The sequence below is a fragment of the Halichoerus grypus genome, chromosome 6, assembly GCF_964656455.1.
Source record: "Halichoerus grypus chromosome 6, mHalGry1.hap1.1, whole genome shotgun sequence".
Classification (NCBI taxonomy): Eukaryota; Metazoa; Chordata; class Mammalia; order Carnivora; family Phocidae; genus Halichoerus; species Halichoerus grypus.
In genome coordinates this window covers 25,028,397-25,049,627 of record NC_135717.1, presented here as the reverse complement: position 1 = coordinate 25,049,627, position 21,231 = coordinate 25,028,397, and the positions used below count along the sequence as shown (strand labels likewise).

The 21,231-nt window shown below is 50.0% G+C and overlaps 1 protein-coding gene and 2 long non-coding RNA genes across 5 annotated transcripts in view; 1 reads left to right on the top strand and 2 right to left on the bottom strand.

The window, feature by feature from the left end:
- LOC144378826 (uncharacterized) overlaps positions 1-4,272 on the top strand; it is a 71,433-nt gene extending 67,161 nt beyond the window's left edge. For all 3 annotated transcript variants that reach the window (XR_013448873.1, XR_013448874.1, XR_013448875.1), the window contains one exon: positions 3,657-4,272. This is a non-coding gene — a long non-coding RNA (uncharacterized LOC144378826). The remainder of the gene's footprint in view (positions 1-3,656) is intronic.
- A 5,920-nt stretch (positions 4,273-10,192) lies between these two features.
- Positions 10,193-12,785, bottom strand: LOC144382281 (uncharacterized). The gene is made up of 3 exons (XR_013448872.1): positions 12,645-12,785; positions 11,970-12,052; positions 10,193-10,383 (listed from the first exon to the last, which is right to left on the bottom strand). It is a non-coding gene; the product is annotated as an uncharacterized LOC144382281 (long non-coding RNA).
- Positions 12,786-15,373: 2,588 nt separating this feature from the next.
- Positions 15,374-21,231, bottom strand: part of LOC144382051 (transport and Golgi organization protein 1 homolog) — a 39,097-nt gene continuing 33,239 nt past the window's right edge. The window contains exons 12-18 of the mRNA XM_078074034.1: positions 19,278-19,341; positions 18,970-19,108; positions 16,883-16,984; positions 16,155-16,215; positions 16,011-16,046; positions 15,864-15,931; positions 15,374-15,740 (exon numbers count right to left, since the gene is read on the bottom strand). Of these exons, the coding sequence (XP_077930160.1) occupies positions 15,374-15,740; positions 15,864-15,931; positions 16,011-16,046; positions 16,155-16,215; positions 16,883-16,984; positions 18,970-19,108; positions 19,278-19,341 (837 nt within the window). The remainder of the gene's footprint in view (positions 15,741-15,863; positions 15,932-16,010; positions 16,047-16,154; positions 16,216-16,882; positions 16,985-18,969; positions 19,109-19,277; positions 19,342-21,231) is intronic.

Here is a 21,231-nt window from a genome sequence, read left to right as displayed (position 1 = left end):
GTATACTCCTGGCGCACACCGTGCAGGGCCACAAGGGGGTTTTACCTGGGAGCAGAATGAAGAAGGGCTTTGGGGCGGGGGCAGACCTTGTAGTAACAGGAGAGTGACGGTGAGCCCTTCTTCCTGCAGGAGGGCATGACTGGCTTGCTGGATAATTCCACACGCTGTCAGGGAAATGGACCTTACTCCTTGGGGAGAAACTGTGCCTGGTCCCTGGGATAAAGAAGGTCGTTTGGCCAGGAGACCTGATCTGTGGGAGCAGAGGGGGAAGGGAACTTTGAGTGAGGCCGAGGCCATTGGAGGCCCTCTGATGTTCCCTGCTACCAAGACAACACTGCCTATTGAATCTTAATCTCAGGCTTTCCATCACAGTGGACTCTGATATCTAGACATCAATTTCAACCTGGGACTGAGACTTTTAAGGATTAGGACAGGTGCTTCTCTAGGAAGTGAAATTGTCACGTGACCAAGAGGGGGAGTTGGTCTTCAAAACCAAAATGTATCAACTGTCATTGATGGTCACTCAGTTGATCCCAAGGGAATCCTGAGGTAGCCAAGGGGTAGAAGGAAAGGCTGACGTCCTCCAGCACCATGGAATCTGGCAATGGACTGTGGACAGAAGCAGCCACCCCCACCTGCAGGTTGGATATGCGACTTTGGCTTCAGCCTGTAGCAAGAAGGCCTTGGTAACTACATTGAGCTGGTGGGGGTATCATGACCCGAGGAACAGCAGACAGCGGGATATGAAGGCTCAGAGTCTGTGAGAGACTCCGTTTCCAGGAGAGCCCAGTGCATGGTCAGCAATTGCTTCTTTCCTGGTCTATAACCCAGGGCCAAGGAGGGCCATTACTTGCATTGGGAGTCCATGGACAATTCCAGGGACTCCAGGAAGCTGGAGAGGTAGTTGCTAAAGCCTTTTTACTTGGAGCACTAACGGGTGATTTTTTCTTTTTTAAGATTTTATTTATGTATTTGAGAGACAGTTGGAGCTGGAGGAGGAGGTCAAAGGGAGTGGGAGAAGAAGCAGGCTCCCCACTGAACAGGGAGTCCCCTGCCAGGCTGGATCTCAGGACCCTGCGATCATGACCTGAGCCAAAGGCAGACGCTTCACCAACTGAGCCAGCCAGTCGCCCCCTCACAGGTGTTTTGGACAGATCCTAGAGCCTTTTGTTGAGGGGAGCCCCACCCAGCATGGGCTCATTGACAAGTAACAGCCTAAATGGGCTTATGTAAAATTTATAAACAAGGAATATGTTGCCTCCAGAACCAAAAAAAAAATACTGACAGACTTTGAACTTGTACGTCCTTCTTTGTTTCTAAGGATTTTATTTGGTTACTTGAAAGAGCCCGAGAGTGAGAGTACAAGGGGCTGGTAGGGGCAGAGGGAGAGGGAGAAGCAGGCTTCCCAGGGAGCGGGGAGCCTGATGCGGGGCTTGTTCCCAGGACGCTGGGTTCGTGACCTGAGCCGAAGGCAGACGCTTAATGGACTGAGCCACCCAGTGGCCCCTGCACCTGTATGTCCTTAACAAGTGTGTCAAACAGATGTCCTCACGTAGGTAGTCGTAGATGTGATGTCATACCTATGTTCCTGGAGAAAGACGGGTGCAGGAAGATCCTGCCCACAAAGATGCCTGTGATAGCAGAGAGGTTTGGGTGCCCTGTGCTTAACAAGGTAAAATGTGTCCCCTTCAAAGTCAAGGCACATTTGACTGAGAGGATGTTGAAATACGCATGGAACAGAACATACTGACCAAATCTATATTAGCAAAATATTCCCCATCGTTAAATTTGTTGGGCTCCCTTGTGTTTTTTTAAAGATTTTATTTCTTTCTTTGAAAGAGAGAGACACTTAGTGCACGAGCCCAGTGGGGGGGGGGGAGGGGGGACGGAAGGGCCGAGTGAGAGAATCCCAAGCTGACTCTACCCTGAGCACGGAGCCTAACATGGAGCTGGATCCTATGACTCTGAGATCATGACCTGAGCAGAAAGCATAGCCCACTGACCCACCCAGGTGCCCCTAGGGGTCTCAAGGTTTTAAGGGGACCAGGATTTATTTTAATCAGGTATGATAAGTCAGGAAGATATAGAAGTAGCTGTCACAATGGAAGAAGTTTTGTAGATTTACAGATCCCAAGAAAGGAGGTTCTGAGAGCCATGGAGGGCCACCTGGGGAAGCACCAGGATTGGTCAGGAGAAAGAGGGAGTGAAGGGAAAATGTGGGCAAGACCCTTTATTGTGGTTTCCATGGGAAGGGACAGGTGAGGCAGGATAAGCACGTTTAAGACTGGCTAGTTTGAATAATTTCAGTGGGCTCCAGGCCATAGTGGTGTCTGCAGTAGTCTGTCCCTGCCCTTGGGGTGATCAGGGCAGGGCATAGTGGCCCAGAGCTTCTTAAGAGGAGGTGGTTGGGGGGTAAGGGTTCTGTACTGGTTGGTTTAGATGTGAAAGGTATGCCCACAGGCAAGTTGTTGACTTTTTCTAAGAATTAAGTAAGCCTGCCAGGGACAGTCCCTCCAAAGTCAGCAAGGCCTGATGTCAAAGCATTAAATACAGAAGCTAGAAAATATGGTTATTTTACTAGGTATAACCATAATTGGAGCCCTGGTATTGAGTCCATGAAGATTACCCAACTGGTACATCTTAGCAGACATTAAAGTTAATTCAGAACCCATGTTTTAGAGGGCCAAAAGCCAATTGACCTCCTTTTATCTTTTGCCATATAAATTATCTTAGTAAATTTTGGATTTTTTTTTTTTTTTAAGGTTTATTCCTTCATTTGAGAAAGAGACAGCAAGCCAGTGTGAAAGAGCAGGAACCAGGGGGAGCTGCAGGCAGAGGCAGAGGGAGAAGCCGACTGACTCCCCTCCAAGCAGGGAGCCTCTCATGGGGCTCAATCCCAGGACTCTGGGATCACGGCTGGAGCCGAAGTCAGACGCCTAACCATCCGAACCACCCAGGCGCCCCTGTAAATTTTGGATTTCCAATTGGGCCCAATTGTGAACCTATGTTGAATTAATTTGGGGGGTTCCTCTTCCTGTATCCAGTTTTCTTTCTTCCATTCCTCCTTTTCTTGGGTTTGTTTGGTCCTTGATATATGGTTGGGTTAGGGAGTGTCTTTTTACCCTGTTCATCTTTCTCCGTTTTTTCTTCCAGAGAGTCTCAAATCAGCATCATCAGGGTTGGAGCCTCTGTCGTGGCAATGGTCGTATGGTCTCAAGTCTCCTGGCGTAAGTCAGGGTGTGAATTGATACCCTCACTGTGCCACAGGGGTGCCACGGATGTTTCCCCCATAACCCTGAGGATGGCGATCTTGTGCCAAAGAGGTTTAGGCAGTGGAGTGGTAAGTGAAAGAGCACAGGACCCACAGCGCAGACGTTGATAAAGCCAAACCACCTTCTGCTACAGCCCTACCTTCTCTCAGTGTGGACTGCTTCCCCTCCCCCCTTTTCCCACTCTACAGATTCCCTCAGGAGACTATTTCATTTCTAGCCCCATAAAGTCATGGGTTTTTGTTTCTGTCTCCAGCTATTCAGACATGGTGCACATGTCCTGGGTGTTTATGGGGAAAGGGAGCCGGGTGGGTCGGCCCCACAGATGACTGTCCTCTTCCTGCGGGCATGCCAGTCCATCTCCCCAGTGTTGGAGTCCACAGCCAGGAAGACCATTTTGTCCATGGCCAGAGTGGGAGCCTCAAGCCCCTGGATCCAGAGATGAGTCCCTGGACGCGCTGGGAAGCAACAACACTAAGAGAAAGCAAGTGTGTGGAGGAGGGGTTTTGCACTGGGAGAGAAGTGGAGCACCAAACGGCCGACCCTCCACTTTTGTGTTTCTCATCAGCTCCTGGGCCCTGGGCTGCCATGGATGTGCGCCTCAAAACCCTGAGGGCTCCGGAGGACACACGGTAACAGGGAGAGGAGCGGCAGCTGGGGAGATGGGCAAGGCCACTCGCGTTGCCTGAACCACAGTGACTCAGGAGAGAGTCTGTTTCTGAAATGTCCCAGAAGTATTCCTATTCTTGCAACAAGTTCCCTAACTATTGCTTCATGTTCTTCAGTGTACTCTAGGTTCCCTAATGTGCTCAGTGATTTCATTCAGTGCATTCCTGCAGTATTGGTCTCTTTTGTTCCTAGCCACTGGGGGAGGACACTTCCAGGAGGCATACAGGACTCCGGGTTTGCCTTCAGTCCAAACAAGTGCCAATAAATATTTTCAGTTGGCTCCTTTCAGACCTAGGGTCCTGGATTAAAACCAACCTATGGTTTGGAATTGTCATCTTCTTTTGGATTCTGTACTTGCTGTCTCTCAATCCTCTGTAGAAACACTGTCTCCAATGAAGTGATGCTGGCTCACTGGTCTCAATCTTGAGCAGATACAGACTTCACATGGGAAGTTCGTGAGAGTTTCTCCCATCTAACCCTCCCTGTTCCTCAAGTGTCACTTGAGTAGTTTCCAACCGCGATGCACATTCCCTCCAACGTGAGACATGCCGATCTGAAAAAGCTTTGCTGGCACTCAAACACAAAACCACTAAATACAAAGAACTTGACTGTTGATCAGGAAGCCTTCCGGGGACACCTGGGCGGCTCAGTCGATTAAGCGTCTGCCTTTGGCTCAGGTCATGGTCCCAGAGTCCTGGGATTGAGTCCCACATTGGGATCCTTGCTCAGCGGGGGCCTGTTTCTCCCTCTGCCTCTCTGTCTCTCTCTCTCTCTCTCATACATACATACAAATAAATAAAATCCTAAAAAGAAAAAGAAATTCTCCCAAGGAAACTTTTTTAAAGTTTTTATGTACAATTAGTCCACATACACTATGATAGTCATTTCAGGTGTACAATCTAGCGCTTCAACACTTCCAGGCAACACCTGGTGCTCATCACAAGTGCATAACCTAATCCCTATCACCTATTCAACCCATTCCCCCAAACACCTCCCCTCGGTAACAACAGCTTGTTCTCTATACTTAAGAGTGTTTCTTGCTTTGACTCTTTTTTCTTCTCTTTGCTCATTTGTTTTTTTTTTCTTTAGAAACTCCACAGATGAGTAAAATCATACAGTATTTATCTTTCTCTGATGTATTTTGCTCATCAAAGCAAATCTTGATCAGAAGGAGGAAGGGTGTTACACAAATACAATGAATCGTGGAACACTACATCAAAAACTAACGTACTGTATGGCGACTAACATAACATAATAAAATTTTTTAAAAAGTGTCATTTTGAAAACTCATAACGGGAAACGTCACAAAACACAGGCAGGAGGTTTGGGCAGGGGGAGCCCTCACACACTACCACTCCAGATCCAGTGGGGACCCAACAGGAAGACATGGACTTGACCGCGCACACGGATACGCCACTATTCCAGCCAGCAGAACTCGATTCTCACCTCTCTATGCCCCCCCCCACCTCCTCCAACAGGACTCACCCATGAGAAGCTACAACACTTGGAACTACCAGATGCCGCCAATGGACCTTTGGGTCTTAACAGCCTTCCAAATTGCCCCCTTTCCTCCTGAACACAGTGAGCCTCTCTGATAGTCCCCAGTGTGCCTGAGGTTTCATCACAGCTTCTCTGTCCTACATTCAAGTCTCTTTCCTCCCAAAGAAACCCGACAGTGGCTGATAATTCCCTGAGAGTTTCTCCCTTTAAGGTTACACACTGGACGGGACTTTGTTTTTACCTGGGGCTCTGGTCGGTTCCAGCAGAAATCAGACAGTGGGATCCCAGCTCATTCTTCTAGAAGGTCCTGAGAGTCAGCAGTTAGTGTGTTCACCTCCCAACTAAATGCTGCTCCCCTTCCTCTTCATTGGAGTCAGGATTTCTCCCCAGAAACCAGCCTGCATCTGTAACAAAACCACCACAGCATCTCTGACGTGGCGTCGCGGGACCCCTCAATCCACGGACCCCTGAGGAAAATACCTCTGGTTCAAATACCCTCAGGGAACATAAGGACCAAACCAGGGGAACAGCCCCCAAAATGCAAGCGACTGTGCTGCTCACCTACCAGCAGGTCCTGGGAAGCCGCCCAGAGCCCCCTCCTCAGCACTCAGCCAACAAGGCTGCTTCTCCGTCGCTCCTCAGGAGGCACCAAGTTGCTGCAAAGGCCCCAGGTTCTCCCCAGGGCGGCGGCAGAACTTGCTGGTAAACGCAGCTCTGGCTCTCGGAGGGCTAGTGGGTCCTCAGGGGGCAGCAGCAACCTCTCCTGCCCTGAGCTACCCTGGCTCAGATAACGCCATGACGTCTTCTGACAGCAGGCAGTCGCTGCGCGCGCGGGGACACCGCCCCCTCCCGGTGGAGGTGCGCGGGCGCCCTCTGCTGGCCGCACTGGGAATCCCTACAATGCTCAAAGCCAGGGCCCCTCAGCTGCAGGCACAGAGCATGCTCAGGTCCAGCCAAGCCATCTCTCTCCATGACAGATCCTGAGGCTCGGCCCCACAACCCCATGCAAAAGGGGGTGTGCCCATCTTCCCAAGTGAAACGGCCTCTGCAAAGCTCAGCCCTAGGAAGGTTGGAGCTTTGGGCTCAGGGAAATCTGATCACCGGCTTTCCCACCTTCTCTGGTCCCAATGCTCAAAGCACCTACATCGACCTCCTCCACCCTGGTCCATGGTCCACTTCCATACACCTAGACCAGCAACCTCTTGTCATCCTTGAAATTCCTCTTCGTCTCTGCTTCTCTCTACCCTGTGTCTCTCTCTTGGTTCCTCTCGCTTTCTAGGACTTGCCCAATCCCCCCACCACTCACTCAGCGTCTCTCTCCCTGACAGTCTCTTTCCCTCTCTCCCCAGGCCCTCGGGCCTTCTGCTCTGTGCAGCCCTGTCCAAGACCACAGGGAACCACCTCTCCTGTCTCCCCCTCTCTCCTGCCATCATTCGGCCCAGACCCTGCTCACAGGGCATGGCAATCCCATTTTCAAAGGCTGCTCAGGCTGACCTTGACCACAGCAGTGCACTTCCCAGCCACTCCTGGGAAGCATGTGGACAGACAGACCTGGACACCTCGGTGGCCCAGCCACGACCCCAAAGCTACTGGGGGATGGCTGCTTCCACAAGCCGGGAAGAAGGAGGGCTTTGCAAGACCCAGGAGTTCTGGTGCAGAATGGATTGGAGTACAGGACCTAAACAGTGACAGAAGCATACACCCAACTCCTCCTGTGTGGTGAGGGAGGAATGGGTCTCCTGTCATTGGCCTCTGCCCTGCCCATCCCTCAACAAGGAAACTGGGGGAGGATTATGGGGCATCGTGGGTCTTACCAAGAAAACTGTCACCATCAGCCCCGCTCAGAGCCCACCTGCTGTTGGGGGGCAGCTGGTGAGGTGAAACCAGTGCACACAATCTGGATTAATGCAGGGCCTCCTCACCGGTCTCCCAGGGCCACTAGGGATGCTTCATTCATTCCTCACCATCACAACAGACCACTGCCTGGGGACAGACACCTGTCCTGCTGATCACCACACACCCCCTAAACGAGCAGGCGCCATGTGCTCGAGAGTATCTAGCACCAGAGTTAATACAACCACCAACAGACTTAAATACATGTTGTGTCCGCCTCCCCAGAAGGATTTCTTACGCCCCTTGCAGTAAAGATACCACAAAGGGGAATCTTGCTACTCTCCTCCATCACCACCATTGCTGCCGGTTTGTTTTCTGTGTGTACGGGCCTCACACTGTGCACTGGAAGGGGAGCGACTGCAGGGCCTCCTGATGGCAGACGCTGACACAGAGACAGAGCCGTGAAAGGTTTATTTGGGGGATCCCAGGAGAGACAGAGCACAGGGGACAGGATGGGCAGGGACAACACTCAGGACATTAGGCTGATCTGACAATTTTCTAAATATATGCACACACAGCCTGGTTGTTACTGCTCAGGGACGTCTTCAAATATCAAATGTACTGTCCTGTAAGGCAGATAGATTTGGGTTAGTACACTGTGACCTTATGTTTTCCTAAATGCATTTGCTTCCTCTGGTATATCTGAGGCCTTGAATGAACACCTGAGTGTGTGGCTGCTTCCGTGAGTCTGTATGTAATAGAAAATAATTGTCTTCACATCTCAGATATAAATCTCTGCATGGACATGTTCTCAGAATGATCTTTTACTTCATTCTCGGCTAGGACCTAAAATTTAATAGAAAAAAAAAGGGGGTCTTTGCCTTATTTTTGAAATGAGGATGCCAATCTCTGGGCTGAGGTGTTATACTCTCAGTGTAATGTTGTGGACTTAAATGAACATCTTTTGATGATCATCTGATGGAGCTATTTTCATGTAAACAGTGAGAAGGGGGAGTGGCCAACAGCCCAGATATTTTGCATATTCTTTCTCTTTTTTTGAGATAGAGAGACAGAGACCAAAAAAGGGCAAATTTGTGCTGGAAAGGCGGCGGGGGATGGGGAGTGGGGAGGAGAGAAATTCCTAGATAGGCTCCACACTCAACGCCGAGCCTGACTTGGGGCTCGATCACAGAACCCTGAGATCATGACCTGAGCAGAAATCAAGAGTCCGATGCTTAATCGACTGAGCCACCCAGGGGCCCCTGCAGATTCTTTATGTACTTCAACTCCTATTCTTCTAATGACCTCAGAATCCGACAGGCTCCCCTTTCACAGATAACAAAGCTGAGGCTCTGAGTAGGCCCCACGGAGAGCTGGCATTCGGGCAGGAACACAGGTAAATCCGCAGGATACTGTGACCAAAGTTCAGGGAGATGCAAAGTGCAGGCAGAGCGGTGACTCAGAGGCAGAGGCGTAGTGACAGGGATCCAGCGAGGGTGGCTCCTGGTCAATCCTGAATTCCCCACCAAGAGTCTGACTCGGGCTGAAGGCCAAGGCAGCCACTCTGCTGATCTTGGTCCCGTCTTCACTTTTTCTCACTGGGGCCCACAAACTCAGGCAGACAAGAATCCCCAAAGGAACCAAGTTCAATTTCCCAAGTCTCCACCACATTCTTTCACCCAGTTCAGAACCTTCAGAAATTCAGAGGAAACAATCCTTATAGATTAGGAACGAACAGCTTTATGGCAACAATGACGTTCTGATACAAATAACTGCATTATCCACGCCGTGTGACGGACACAGGCAGCAACCCGGTGTGGATCTCACGGTGTCCTCACACTCACTGCTCAAGCTGCTGGCCTGCAGGAACGGCCTCCGCTCTACCCGAGAGAGGCCCATCCACTCCCCTGAGCACCTCCATCCTTCTCATCCACAGCCTCCTGTTTCTAGTGACTCATGGCTCCCTCTCTCGTCCTTCAGATCCATCGCTGGTGCTTCCCTTATACGGAACACAACATCTATGTCGTTTAATGAATGTGTCCCTCGCTGCTCTCAGACACCTGAAATTCCCTCCTCATCCCTCCCAGAGCACAGAATATGGTCTCTGTACAGTGTGCATGCGCATACCTGCTGTGCCCAGCTTTTGGAGAAGAGCGGCTCTCCTTCACCACAAAGGGCCCTGCCGACCACCTCAGTGTGAGTGAAAGACAAAGTCCATCAAAGGCGTCTCCTGAGCAACCTGAAGAAAGTGATCCTGTCCTTAGCAACATTCACTCTCCCATAACATGAGAGGCCTGCATGCAGGACTGCTCTTCCTTATGGAGGATGCCCCAGCGTCTGCATCTGACCCACGTCAGAGAAAAGACGGAAGACCATCCCACTGGAAGTGACTGAGCAACATTCCAACAAACCGTCTACACCTGCCTCCAGCATCTGCCACTGTTTCTCATTCTCACCTCCCTTACCGGACAAGAGGCTTTCCCACAAGTATCCACTGACTGCCGAGGACAAGGGACAGACCCCTACCCTGATGATTAATCAAGGGACCATAGCCCTGCTTCAGGTGTTTCTATAACTAAGGAAATGAGAGCTCAAACTCAACACGCTGAAAAAAAGTGAGAGGTGTGTTTCATCCCACCCAGAACAACAACTGTGGACTCTGGACGTGCCCAACGGTAAGAAATATATGTCCGCCATTCTGCGATAGAGACGCTTCCTTCCCAACGACGGCACCTCCCCCCCCCCCCCCCCCCCCCGCTCAGTGTGTGCAAATAGCCAAGCACAACACCTGTATGTCCTGAGAAACCTCAGGATGTTACAGCGCCCCCTGGCGGTTTTCCCCTCGCAATGTCAAGGCCTCAGCACAAACTCAGCCTTTGCCCCACCAACTCAATAAGAAAGAAGACAATACACATTGTAAGTCAATTCATACGATTCATATCATCCCACCCTGTGCTGTAGGTTCGGGTGCAGGGTAAGGACGCAGAGACCACTGGGTGGGTGGAGGGAGGTGTGCCCCAGGGCCCCAGGATGGTGATGAAGGGGGATCCGTGGGGTACGGTGGACCCAGTGGGCCGGGTACAGGAGCGGGTCCTCTTGCATCCACAGGGTTCTGCAGAACAGAAACCAAAGGAATGTTGCTATGACAGACAGAAGCAGAACCCCCACCAACCTGAAACCCAAAGAAGCAGGGGTCAGCACCTGGCCCTCTCTTCACCCTGAGCTTCCAGGGAGCAGAGCACCAGTGCCACTAAACCCTAGTCCCCCTCTTGGTGCCACCACACACTCAGGGACCAGGGAAGGAAAGAACGTAGTGTCCCCACACATCACCATCCATGTCTGAGAAGGTGGGACGTCAAGTCGTCTTCTCCTACCAGGTGACCAGAGGCCACAAGAAACGGCCCATAAGCAGCATATGCCAGACAGGCAGGCATCTGCGTCCAGGCCCACTCTGATCCCCTCGTCCAGTGTGGCCCCAGAGGCTTGCCATGTGACTCAGTGAGAACAAAAACACGCTGAGAAGTCCGGAGAAGCCCAGTGTCCACACGTGGAATCACAGCCCCTCGTGGGTCCAACTGCTTCCCACCAGCACCCGCCTGACCCTGCTCCGCTTCCCTCCCTGACAAAGGGGTCTTCTTCTACTCTCCCAAGTGCTGTCCATGGCCACAGACACCGCTCAGGACACAGGAGTTTCTGGAGTCCTGCAGCGGACCGGGAAAAGTGCTGAGAAGAACACGATCCCGAGGAGTTCGTGAGACCCAGCTCTGTGGATCTGCGTCACCGGCATTCCGATGCTCCTCAGCTCAGGCACAGAGCAAATGCGTAGTCCTTGGTGCCGAGAACCACTGAGGGGCCGATTCTGCATCCCCGGATGCAAACCAATGTGTCTGGAGAGCAGGCGTCACCCTCCCAGGATGGATCAGGAGAGACGCTATCAGTTGGCACAGCCACCAAAGCGCATCAGAACCCGCTCACGGGAGCACGACTGAAACGTGTGTGAGCCGTGGGCCCTGCAGGGAGTCACCGGGATTCCCTCTTCACGGCTGTGCTCCGGGGGGCCTTTTCTACCACACACCTGGCCCCTGGCAGAGTTCACCTTCATCTCACCCAGGGTGCAACTGGAGGGATTCCGGGTCGCGTCTTCACCCACACAGATGGAACGCACGTGAGGTCGCAGCTCACCTTCTCCACCAACACTCACAGCTGCCCAAAGCACGTGGCACAAAGTGTGAGGCAGGGCATGGCTTTTCCCGTTTCCAGCTGTGAGGATTACCGCAGACATTCTCCCAGCTTAGTCTCCTGACCCGAAAACCAACACCACTACCGCTCTCGCGGGAAAGCAAACTGCAAGGAGTCAGCGGGACTGGCCGACTTCAGTGTGGAGTGACATATTGCTCTCCTCCAGGAGTTTACACACACACACACACACATGCAGACACACACACACACACACAAGGGCAGGGTCCTGCTCTCCTTCATTTCTAAGCACCTGGAGCTTCAGGACGCCCCGCGGAAGGTGATGATTTGGAAACAGAGAAGTCTGTAGGCTCCGAATGAAGACTTGGCATATTGAAAGGTCAATGACACCACACACAGATCCCAGGACATACCCAATAGACACAGGTCAGGACAGGGTGCTGCCCAGACAGGAACAGGATTCCAGAAATGGTTACAATTGAGGAAAGACACAGTATTTACCTGGTCCTTCTGTGGGACCTTCTTGGGCGGGGTGCCGCTGTTGTCCCCTTGAGTGCCACAGGTTTCTGAATACGGCCGAAGCCCTACAAGGGACGGAGGTGGATTCAGACTGGCCTTGACCATGCAGGATGGAAGCCAACCCTCTACACCTGCCCCACCCTGTTCCACTCTCTCCCACTCCCACATCCCTTCCAGATTCAGAGCGTTTCTCACAGGTCTCCTCTCACCCCTGTGGACAAAGGAGACACAAGTCCCCCACACCTGAGGATGTGATCAGTCCACCCAGTGACAGATGTTTTCAGAGCTAATGAATAACACTGGACAACTGGGGCCTCCACAAGTCACAGTGACTTGAGGTTGTGCTTCATCCATCCCAGGGCCCAAAACATTGTGTCTGGGCAGTGCCCATGGGCAAAGCTTTTATGTCTGTCTTTTGCAAACTGTCACTTTTCTTCTCGATGGCGGACACCTGCTGCCCATTTCTGTAGGGTGAAACAAGACAGTCCATGAAATGGATGTCCACAGAAAGGTGAGGAATGCTACTATGTCCTCACTCAGGTCGATCCTTGCATTGCAAAGCCTTCTGGTACCTCCTCTACATCTTCCCCACCAACTGAAGTACTTAAACTATGAATAGGCTTTACGATTCAGGTCATCCAATTCAGATCATCTTACCATGTGTAGCAGGAACGAGCTGTGCTTGAGGCCCCCATGTCCACCCATGTGGAGGAGGTGCAGGTGGCCCATAGCCAGTGAAGCCTGGTAAACCCTGCCCCATGTGGTAGGGCATATGGGGGGACCTTGGGGCATGAGGAAACACTCTCACATCTGTACCGACCTGCAGAACAGAGGAGAAAATATTTGGGCAAGACACACAAAAGTTGCAACACCAAGAGCTGAAACCCAAGAGAGCTCTCAGCATCCTGCTCCTTCTCCAATACCATGTTCCAGGAGAGCCACATCGTGCTAGACAACTTTATCCCTCCCAATAGCTGCCTTCTATAATAAGGGGGGTGGGGTGAGGAAGGAGAATGGATGTTACAGGAATAACCTACTGTCACCAAACATCACTACCCATGTCTGCCAACGTTCACTACCAAGAAGTAGTGTCTTAAAGGGTGAAAAGGGATCACTGGAAACGAGTAAAGCAGCCCACACTCCAGACACGGAGGCATTGACATCGTGGACAACACTTCATCGTTCCTCTTCAACCACCGCAGAAGATTTGGGTTTGTTAAGAATAGACAGAATGTGGGGCGCCTGGGTGGCTCAGTCGGTTAAGCGTCTGCCTTCGGCTCAGGTCATGGTCCCAGGGTCCTGGGATCGAGCCCCGCATCGGGCTCCCTGCTCAGCGGGCAGCCTGCTTCTCCCTCTCCCACTCCCCCTGCTTGTGTTCCCTCCTCGCTCTGTCTCTCTCTGTCAAATTAATATTTAAAAAAAAAAAAAGAATAGGCAGAATGTGGTGAAACTGAATGCCCTTTCTCCACAAGGAATCTGAGCCACTCGAGGTGAATCCCTTGCCCGCAAAGCCCCTGACTGTCCCCACCTGCCTCACTTCCTGACAAAGCGGTCTTCTACTCTCTGCAGTTTCTGTCCAGGCCACAAAGACCCTTGAGGAATTAGGGGCCTGTGGTCTGATAGTGGACCTGGAAAAGGGTTTTCCCAGAGGAGCATGATACCAATGGCCCTTATTTACGTGCAGCGGCTGTGTTTATCTTAAAACACAGTCTTCGGAATTTTCCGCACCCTGAGTTCCAGAGCAATTTTGTCCAGTGGGAAATTAAGATGGGAAGGCTAAATAACAGAATTCACAAAAATGTTTATGTTTTCTCATGGACAACTCCAGAACGTGTGATGAGAGAAGAAACCAGCTCTCACAGTGACATAAGACCAAAAAGACCTGCTCCTAGAAGCCCAACTGAAGGGCTTGTGAGGCCCGGGTCATGCAGCTAATCACCGACATCCCCCCTTCAGATCGTGTGGGCCAGTACACCCAACAGCTTTGGAAATTCACAACAGTCGTCGAAAGGGTACAAGTAGAGGGATTCTGTACAGCATTTTTACCAGCAGAAGTCAAACAGGGATGACTTACGAAACTTGCCCTATCTAAGAACATGCCAAACTGCAAAACAGGCAATATAAAATGGAGAGAGAGTTTCCCCTAGTTTCCAGTTGTGAGGATTACCACAGACCTTGTCCCAGGTAAATCATCTAACCCCAACATGAACACTACACCAATCGCACCTGATCGTAACCTACTGACTGGCAGTCAGGCCGGCCAGAGACTTCACTGTGGAGTGACGTGTCATCCTCCTCGAGCTAAGTCCCCGCCCGGGCACTGTGGGTGGGCAGGGGTCGACTCACACACACACTCACACACACACACACACACACACACACACACACACACACACAGTGAGCGCCCTGCCATCCTTCACCTCTAAGCACCTGTGGCTTCAGGAGGTGCCACCGAAGGTGAGGATCTGTAATGGAGAAGCCTGTCAGCCCCTGGGTGAACTGCTTGTATTTTGAAAGGTGAACGACACCACAGACAAACCCTAACCCACCCAACAGACACAAGGCCAGGACAGGGTGCTGCTCAGAAAGGGAGAAGTTTCCGGAACACCTGGTAGAGGCCACGGTAGTTACCTTGCTCATCCCTGGGTCTCTAGGAGGCTCGGTGCCCCTGTTCCCCATGGGAGACGCACCAGTTTCAGCATCAGACCAAAGCCCTAGAACAGATGGAGGTGGATTCAGACCAGCACCGACTGTGCAGAATTCAAACCCACCCTCCAAACCCGCCCCTAACACGTTCCCCTCTGTCCCACTCTTGGGTCCCTTCTCAGACACACAGCATTTCTCAAATGTCTCGCTGACCCCAGAGGACAAGGGGGAGACCTCTGCCTCTCCCCCTCGAGGATGGGACCACCATCGCCCAGCTTGCTTCAGGTGTTTTCATAGCTAAGGGAACGGCAGTAGACTGCTCTGGGCTCAACCAGCTAAAAATGGAGAAACCCTCAACATGAACGGCATGCATTCTTTTCTCAGGCCGCCAGTTGACGGTTCAATCCTTCAGTCTATAGATGAGGCCTAGCATGTGTGACTGGCTATTACGTAAATATTTAAGAGAAGAATTGGAGTAGACTAATCGTACAGTCAGGAGCAAAGTAAAAATAGGCAGATTGAGAAGTAAAGCTGTGGCTTTATACCGATAACATTAGAGGAGTAAAATGCATGACTTTCACGGATTAATAGACTACTGTCGATGACAAATAAAACAAAAATCAAGGAACCTCCATAAAGAGTAAATAAATGCCATTTTTCTCAATTTTTGTTTTTTTCCAAAAAGTCTTCACCGTTGCGTCAAAGTGGGAAGGGAGCTCGGGCTCACAACTCCTCCAGGCTCAGCTCTGCAGTAGGTGGGTGGTAGAGGGGGTGGGAGGGTCTGCAGTCAGGGGAGGGGCATGAGCTCCACCTGTCACAGGGACAGGGGCCCTGCTGCCGGTGGGCACCTGAGGAAAGCACCCTCCTGTCACCCCTTCAGACGACCTGCTGTCCTTAGGGAGTGCTCGTGATTCTCTCCAGGACACACAGTGATCACCCACAGGAACGGGAAGGACATCGTGTGCTTTCCCAGCAGAGATCAGGCTGCTGCATTTCACAGCACGCTCCCTACCTCTCCGCACACGGTTCTGTGTCTCAGGTCTTCCCGGCATCGGTTCCTGCCTCATGGATCCCTCAGGCAGCGTCCCTCTCCTCATCATGTGCAATCTTGAATACAGAAAAAGAATGGACGTCTACAAGAATTACAACACCATGTCCTCTACTAGACTCTAAACAGCTTAGCCTTGACCCCTCAAGACACCCAGAAAAGGGCACGTCAAACTCGCACACCTGTGTCTCACGTAGGCGTTCTCCCTGCTCTGCTGCACTATCTTCCTCTCCCAAACCCGAGCCTTAGTCTGGGGGAGAAAAACACATCCACCTTCAGCTGTGCCGGACTGTGCCCCAAACGAAGAGGAGGAAAAAGAAAACACTTACCCAGTTATCTAGAGCACTTCTCTCATGAGCTGCGATCTGAAAAAGTCAACACACCAAGAGCCCATGTTCAGGGATCTAAGGGCCACTTCCATCACCTGCAGGAGGCGCGAAGGGGCCAGGATGTTGGGGCACAACTCAGGTTACCTTGTGTTTGAAGGTGAGCTCTGCCTCCCGCAGCTGATCTTGCAACGCTCCGACTTCTCGCCTGTGAGTTATAATTGCTTTCGTCAGATAACACCCAATATTGGCTGTGATTTTAAATCATCTGCCCACGTGGCCATTCTCCTCTTATCTGTCCCCTCATACAATTGATCCTGACACAGGAAACACTTTTCACATGGTTATAATGCACAGCAGGATCAAAGCTATTGTTACCTCTTTTCCGTAATCCTTTTTCTTCCCCTGCAGGGTTCAGAGTTGACATAATTTCCTTACCCATTTTCAATCTTTCCCTAATTTATCACATGACAAGTGTGCCATCAAGTGTGCTGGGAAACTTCTATCCTCGCCATGGTTCCCAGGTTTGCAAAGACCAGCGCCATCAGATGGCACTACCGGCTTTATGGGTAGGATTCATGCTACGACAAACTGCTTTCCTCAAGATTAGGACAACTGACACCACCCCCAGGGACGATGGCGTGGAAGAAGTTTCCACAGAATCAGGCCAGCGCTGGGGATCAGGACATGTTTAGTAATGAAATGGTTTTGTTCTTTCTAGAGCTTCACTTTTTGTGTCTGGTAATTCTCTCTGGATATGCCTCTGAATTTTTGTTTCTATTACATGGGAATTGAGTCTAAACAATGAAGAAAAGTGAAAAATATGAAGTGAACAGGGATGTCAGGAGCCGCTAATATTTAGTGTCTGAACTCACTTGTACTTGTCCGTTTCTTCTTTGATTCCTTTCAGATTTTCCACGGCAGCTGACAGCTGACTCTCTGTTGCCTCCAGGTCACGGCGGGTCTTTGCGACCTTCCTAAGACAGGAAAGGTATAGACATGGTCCAGTAGCCAAGGTCCAGAAGTTCTGCCGTCATTCCTCCCAGCACACTGGATGGCCTAGATTCCAGTGTCCCTCATAAATGCACAGACTGACAACACAAGGAGGGAAATGAACTGAAGGTCCCATTTAGGGTTCAAGAAAAATCAAACTCCGGATGCTGCCAAGTCGTTGCAATCGGAGCTGTCTTTACACTTCTCTACTTCATTATCAAGTCCTCAAGTAACATTGCAGTTTGTGTCCTCTCAGAGTTGGTCTTTTGTCGGAGACGGTGAAGGCTCCTTTCAGTTCAAAGTGAAAAACCAAGCCTGACCAACTATAGGATGAGGCGGGGGACCATCGTTAGTCGTACACCTCCACGGGGAGCCCTGATCCTCAGACCAAGGCTGTGCCTGACACGATGAACCCGAAAGGAAGCCTTCCAGAATATGGCTTCATCAGCATGGCAACTCACTCCCAGACATCTCTGGGTCACCAACTACAACCCCCGCCTCCTCCTTTGAAGAGGCCAATCTTAGTGCCGGCAATATGTCCTCAAGTGTAAAAGGCTGTGAACTGTCACATAGTCAGTGTGTTCTCTCCACGCAACAGATTTCAGATGGAAAACTATCAACTGCATGGAGTCAACCGACTTGAACAAGACTGAGTTCACAGTGAAGGCAGCAACGTGCGATGCTTAGAAAGGCTGGTTTGCTGTGTTGCCCTCAGACTCTTTTGTTCATGGTGTTGATTGAAAGGGTTTCAACAGGACACCTGATTTACTCAAGATCACATGCAAAAAGACTCTTAGAAACGGAGTCAAAAGCTCCAGACAGAGAAAGACACGTGCATTTGCTTCTGGTCTCTCAGGCAATCCTTCAGCAAATGCTTTCTGGAGCGGCTGTAATGGAGTGGCTCAGTTGTAAAGTGTAGAAGACAGAAAGGTGGTCAGGACACTGTACCCACCCCCAAAAGAAATTTCCAATGAACAGAACCAGGATGCCAATGACACAGAGCAGCCCCCACCCCCGCTGTGGGAAGGAATAACACAAAGCTGAGTGTCCAGGGAAGACAGGGAACAGTTTTGCTTTTCAACGTGAATGAGGGACTCGAAGGTCCTGATCTCCTCCTGAGAAAATCAAGGAAACACTGGACAAAAGAGCAAACTCGTGAGTGAATGCACCCAATTTCTAAAGAGTACATGAAGAAACACGAGAACCAGATGGAGAAGAAGGAAGCCTAGGAGAAGGCCAGCCTGGCAGTGGGAGCCAATCTCGCCAGCACACATCAATACATTCTGGAACAGGCAAGTGAACTGGAAAGAAGCTGAACAACTTTATGGGCATGGGCTTAGAAGGAAACGAGTCAAGTTCAGGGTCAGCCAGCAAAGGTGAGCGCTAGTGAAACCGCAGGCTTTGGCTGGGACCCAGGAGAGTTCCACCTAAAAAAATCAGCTGGATGGGAAATACCCTGGCCTTCTTAGGGACTGGGCTACAGTGAGTGATGTCAGTCGTACACTGGATGAAGGGATCCAGGACTGCTGGAGCCCCAACCCACTTTCCACAAAGAAACTCCCAGTGTCTCTGCAGCAGGACAATTCCATTTTTCTATCCACATTATTGACCCAAGTCTCGTACTGAACCAAAAGTGACTGAATTCAGGGCTAATAAGAACATGGGATGACACGGAAACCAAAAGGACAATGCAGACAGACCCAGAGGGGATCCAGGTATCAAAGTTTTTAATGATGGTACCTTCCCTCTTCTACTCCAAGGAGTCACACAACAAGCGTGACAAGCAGTTAGAACACACAGGGAAATGCAGGTCACACACATCAAGGCAGGAAGGGCAGGCACTATCCTACAGAATGCATTTGGCAAAAACACTCTAGAGCCAATTCTAAAAGAAATACAATTATCTAGACTGGCCGTCACAGAAATTCATACAATAGTATCTGTGGCAATTCACACAAGAATAGCTTACTCTTCGGCAGCCACTCGTCTCTGTTCAGAGAAATCCACCACGATACCCACTTTCCTCCTCAGGAGTTTCAATTCGGCTTCTTGAGTGGTTTTCAAAGAACTCAGGGCATTGCAATGGTCTTCCATCCATCGTTGATATTCTGGAAAGGATGAGTTTTCTTTTGTGTGTGTATGTGCACATGACCTGAGAACTTCGGTTTGATAGGGAAAGGAGAAGGGCAAGACCTTGAAGGCAGGAAGGCATTCTTTCCCTTCCCAATGCAAACTCATTGCCACCATATGGGGATTTCTTCCCCCAAAATAACATACCCTGCAGTTCTCGTTTTTTGGCCCTAAAGGCTCTCTGCTCTCCATCCTCGGATGCATCCTGGGCCTTTAAGACAGATATGAGAAAAGACATTCAGGAAATCATGATCACACAACAACGTGAGGGCGCCTAACAGGACAGGATCATGCAGTGCAACAAAGAAAGCCCTTAAGGCATAATAGAAGAAGGAGAAAGTAAGCAAAGTGGAAAAGAGTTCAAGTCAAAGAACTCACAAATGACTTTCTTAGTGGCTTTCATTCATATATATATCCACATACATACATATATACACGTCTTCCCCTATTCACATTGAAAATGCTCCGTTTGGCATTAAGAGAGGAAGGGACTGTACAGTCGGGCCAGCCATCACCCTTCATCGCTCAAGTATCTTGTGGGGATCTGCTACATATCTTGGAGGGCAGGGCTGAATGATGTGATCATTACCTCGCTGTGAAATCAACCATACTTCCTAGTCCTTATAAGAGCAAACCTCATCATGGTGGTTCTAAGTGAAATCCCAGCTCACTGCTCCATAGGAGTTTCAGTTCCCAGATGCCCACTCTCTACTGTGCTAAACAGCAAGCGAGGATGCTGCACTCACCTCACCCAGTGAACCAAAAGCCTGCCGGAGCCACATTAAGCTAAAACTCAACAGCCAGCTCTTACCACACCCTGATTCTTGACCTTCTTCTCTCTCTCAATTTGCAAGTGAGCCCGTGCCCGACGAAGGGTGTCATTTAAATTTTCATTAACTTCCTCAACCTTTTTGATGTTCTCCTTCAACAAAACATTTTGAATGAGTAATAATAATCCATTCCTTGGGGCACCTGGGTGGCATCCGGGTGGCACAGTCGGTGGAGTGTCTGACTCCTGCTTTCGTTTTGGCTCAAGGCCTGATCTCAGGGTTATGGGATTGACCCCTGCATCAGGATACACACTCAGCATGGAGTCAGCTTGGGATTCTCTCTCTCCTTCTGTCCCCTACCACTCACTCTTTCTCTCTCTCTCAAATCAATCAATCAATCAGTGTTTAAAATAATAATAATCATGATAATGATGATAATTCATTACTTTGATTTCTGTTGGTAGGACACAATTCAGGCAAAGAAGGGATTCTTACCTTCCATTGAAGCACTTCCTCAGAGAGAAACTTATGTTCACTCTTGGTTTCTGCAAGGTGTTTCTTGCGTTCCTGGATCTATAAAACATATGAAGAAGGAAACAGAATTCCAAAATTGCATCGTGTTACACAAACCTATCTACTCATGTGTGACTCCTTTCAAAATAGAGAGGCAGTGCTCTACATTTGTGAAACTTCTCTTGAATCAGGACCATTTCTGGATCACATGAAATAGGTCAATAGGATGAACTACAAGAGGTGGAAGTAACCAAAATGAAATCACAAAAAGTATTTGAAAAGGCACTGATACCTTCAGCTCCCAAAGGGATATCTCCTGAGCAAGCTCCCTGTTTTCTGTTCTAAGTCGATGGATCTTCTCCTTTATTTGTTGTAAGGTTACTAAAAGGAGAAAAAAGAATCTCAAAGATAACTAGCAAAACCAGTGACATTGAATAATCCCAGTGTATGAGCACCAGAGACACATTCTCTGACACTTGGGTGTAACTAACTTGTTAGCATTCCCATTGTGCCCTAAGGAAGCAAGTTTTAGCAGCATTGGAAACCTAAGACAACCTATTTCGGGGAGATTCCTACTGAAATTTTTTTCAAAAATAGAGAAACGCCCTCAAATGTCTTCTAAGTTTGCTCCCATGCGGAAGCACCAATCTTGGAAAATGCAATCACTGCAAATGCTGATGTCATCCCCAGATACCTAACAGAAAAACCAAGCATCCTGTCAACTAACATTTCTCTCCTCCGATGATTAAGGTACAAAAATAAGTCCCTGCAAACAACCCAAAATGAACAAAACCATCCTTTGCTCCTGCTCAGCGCCA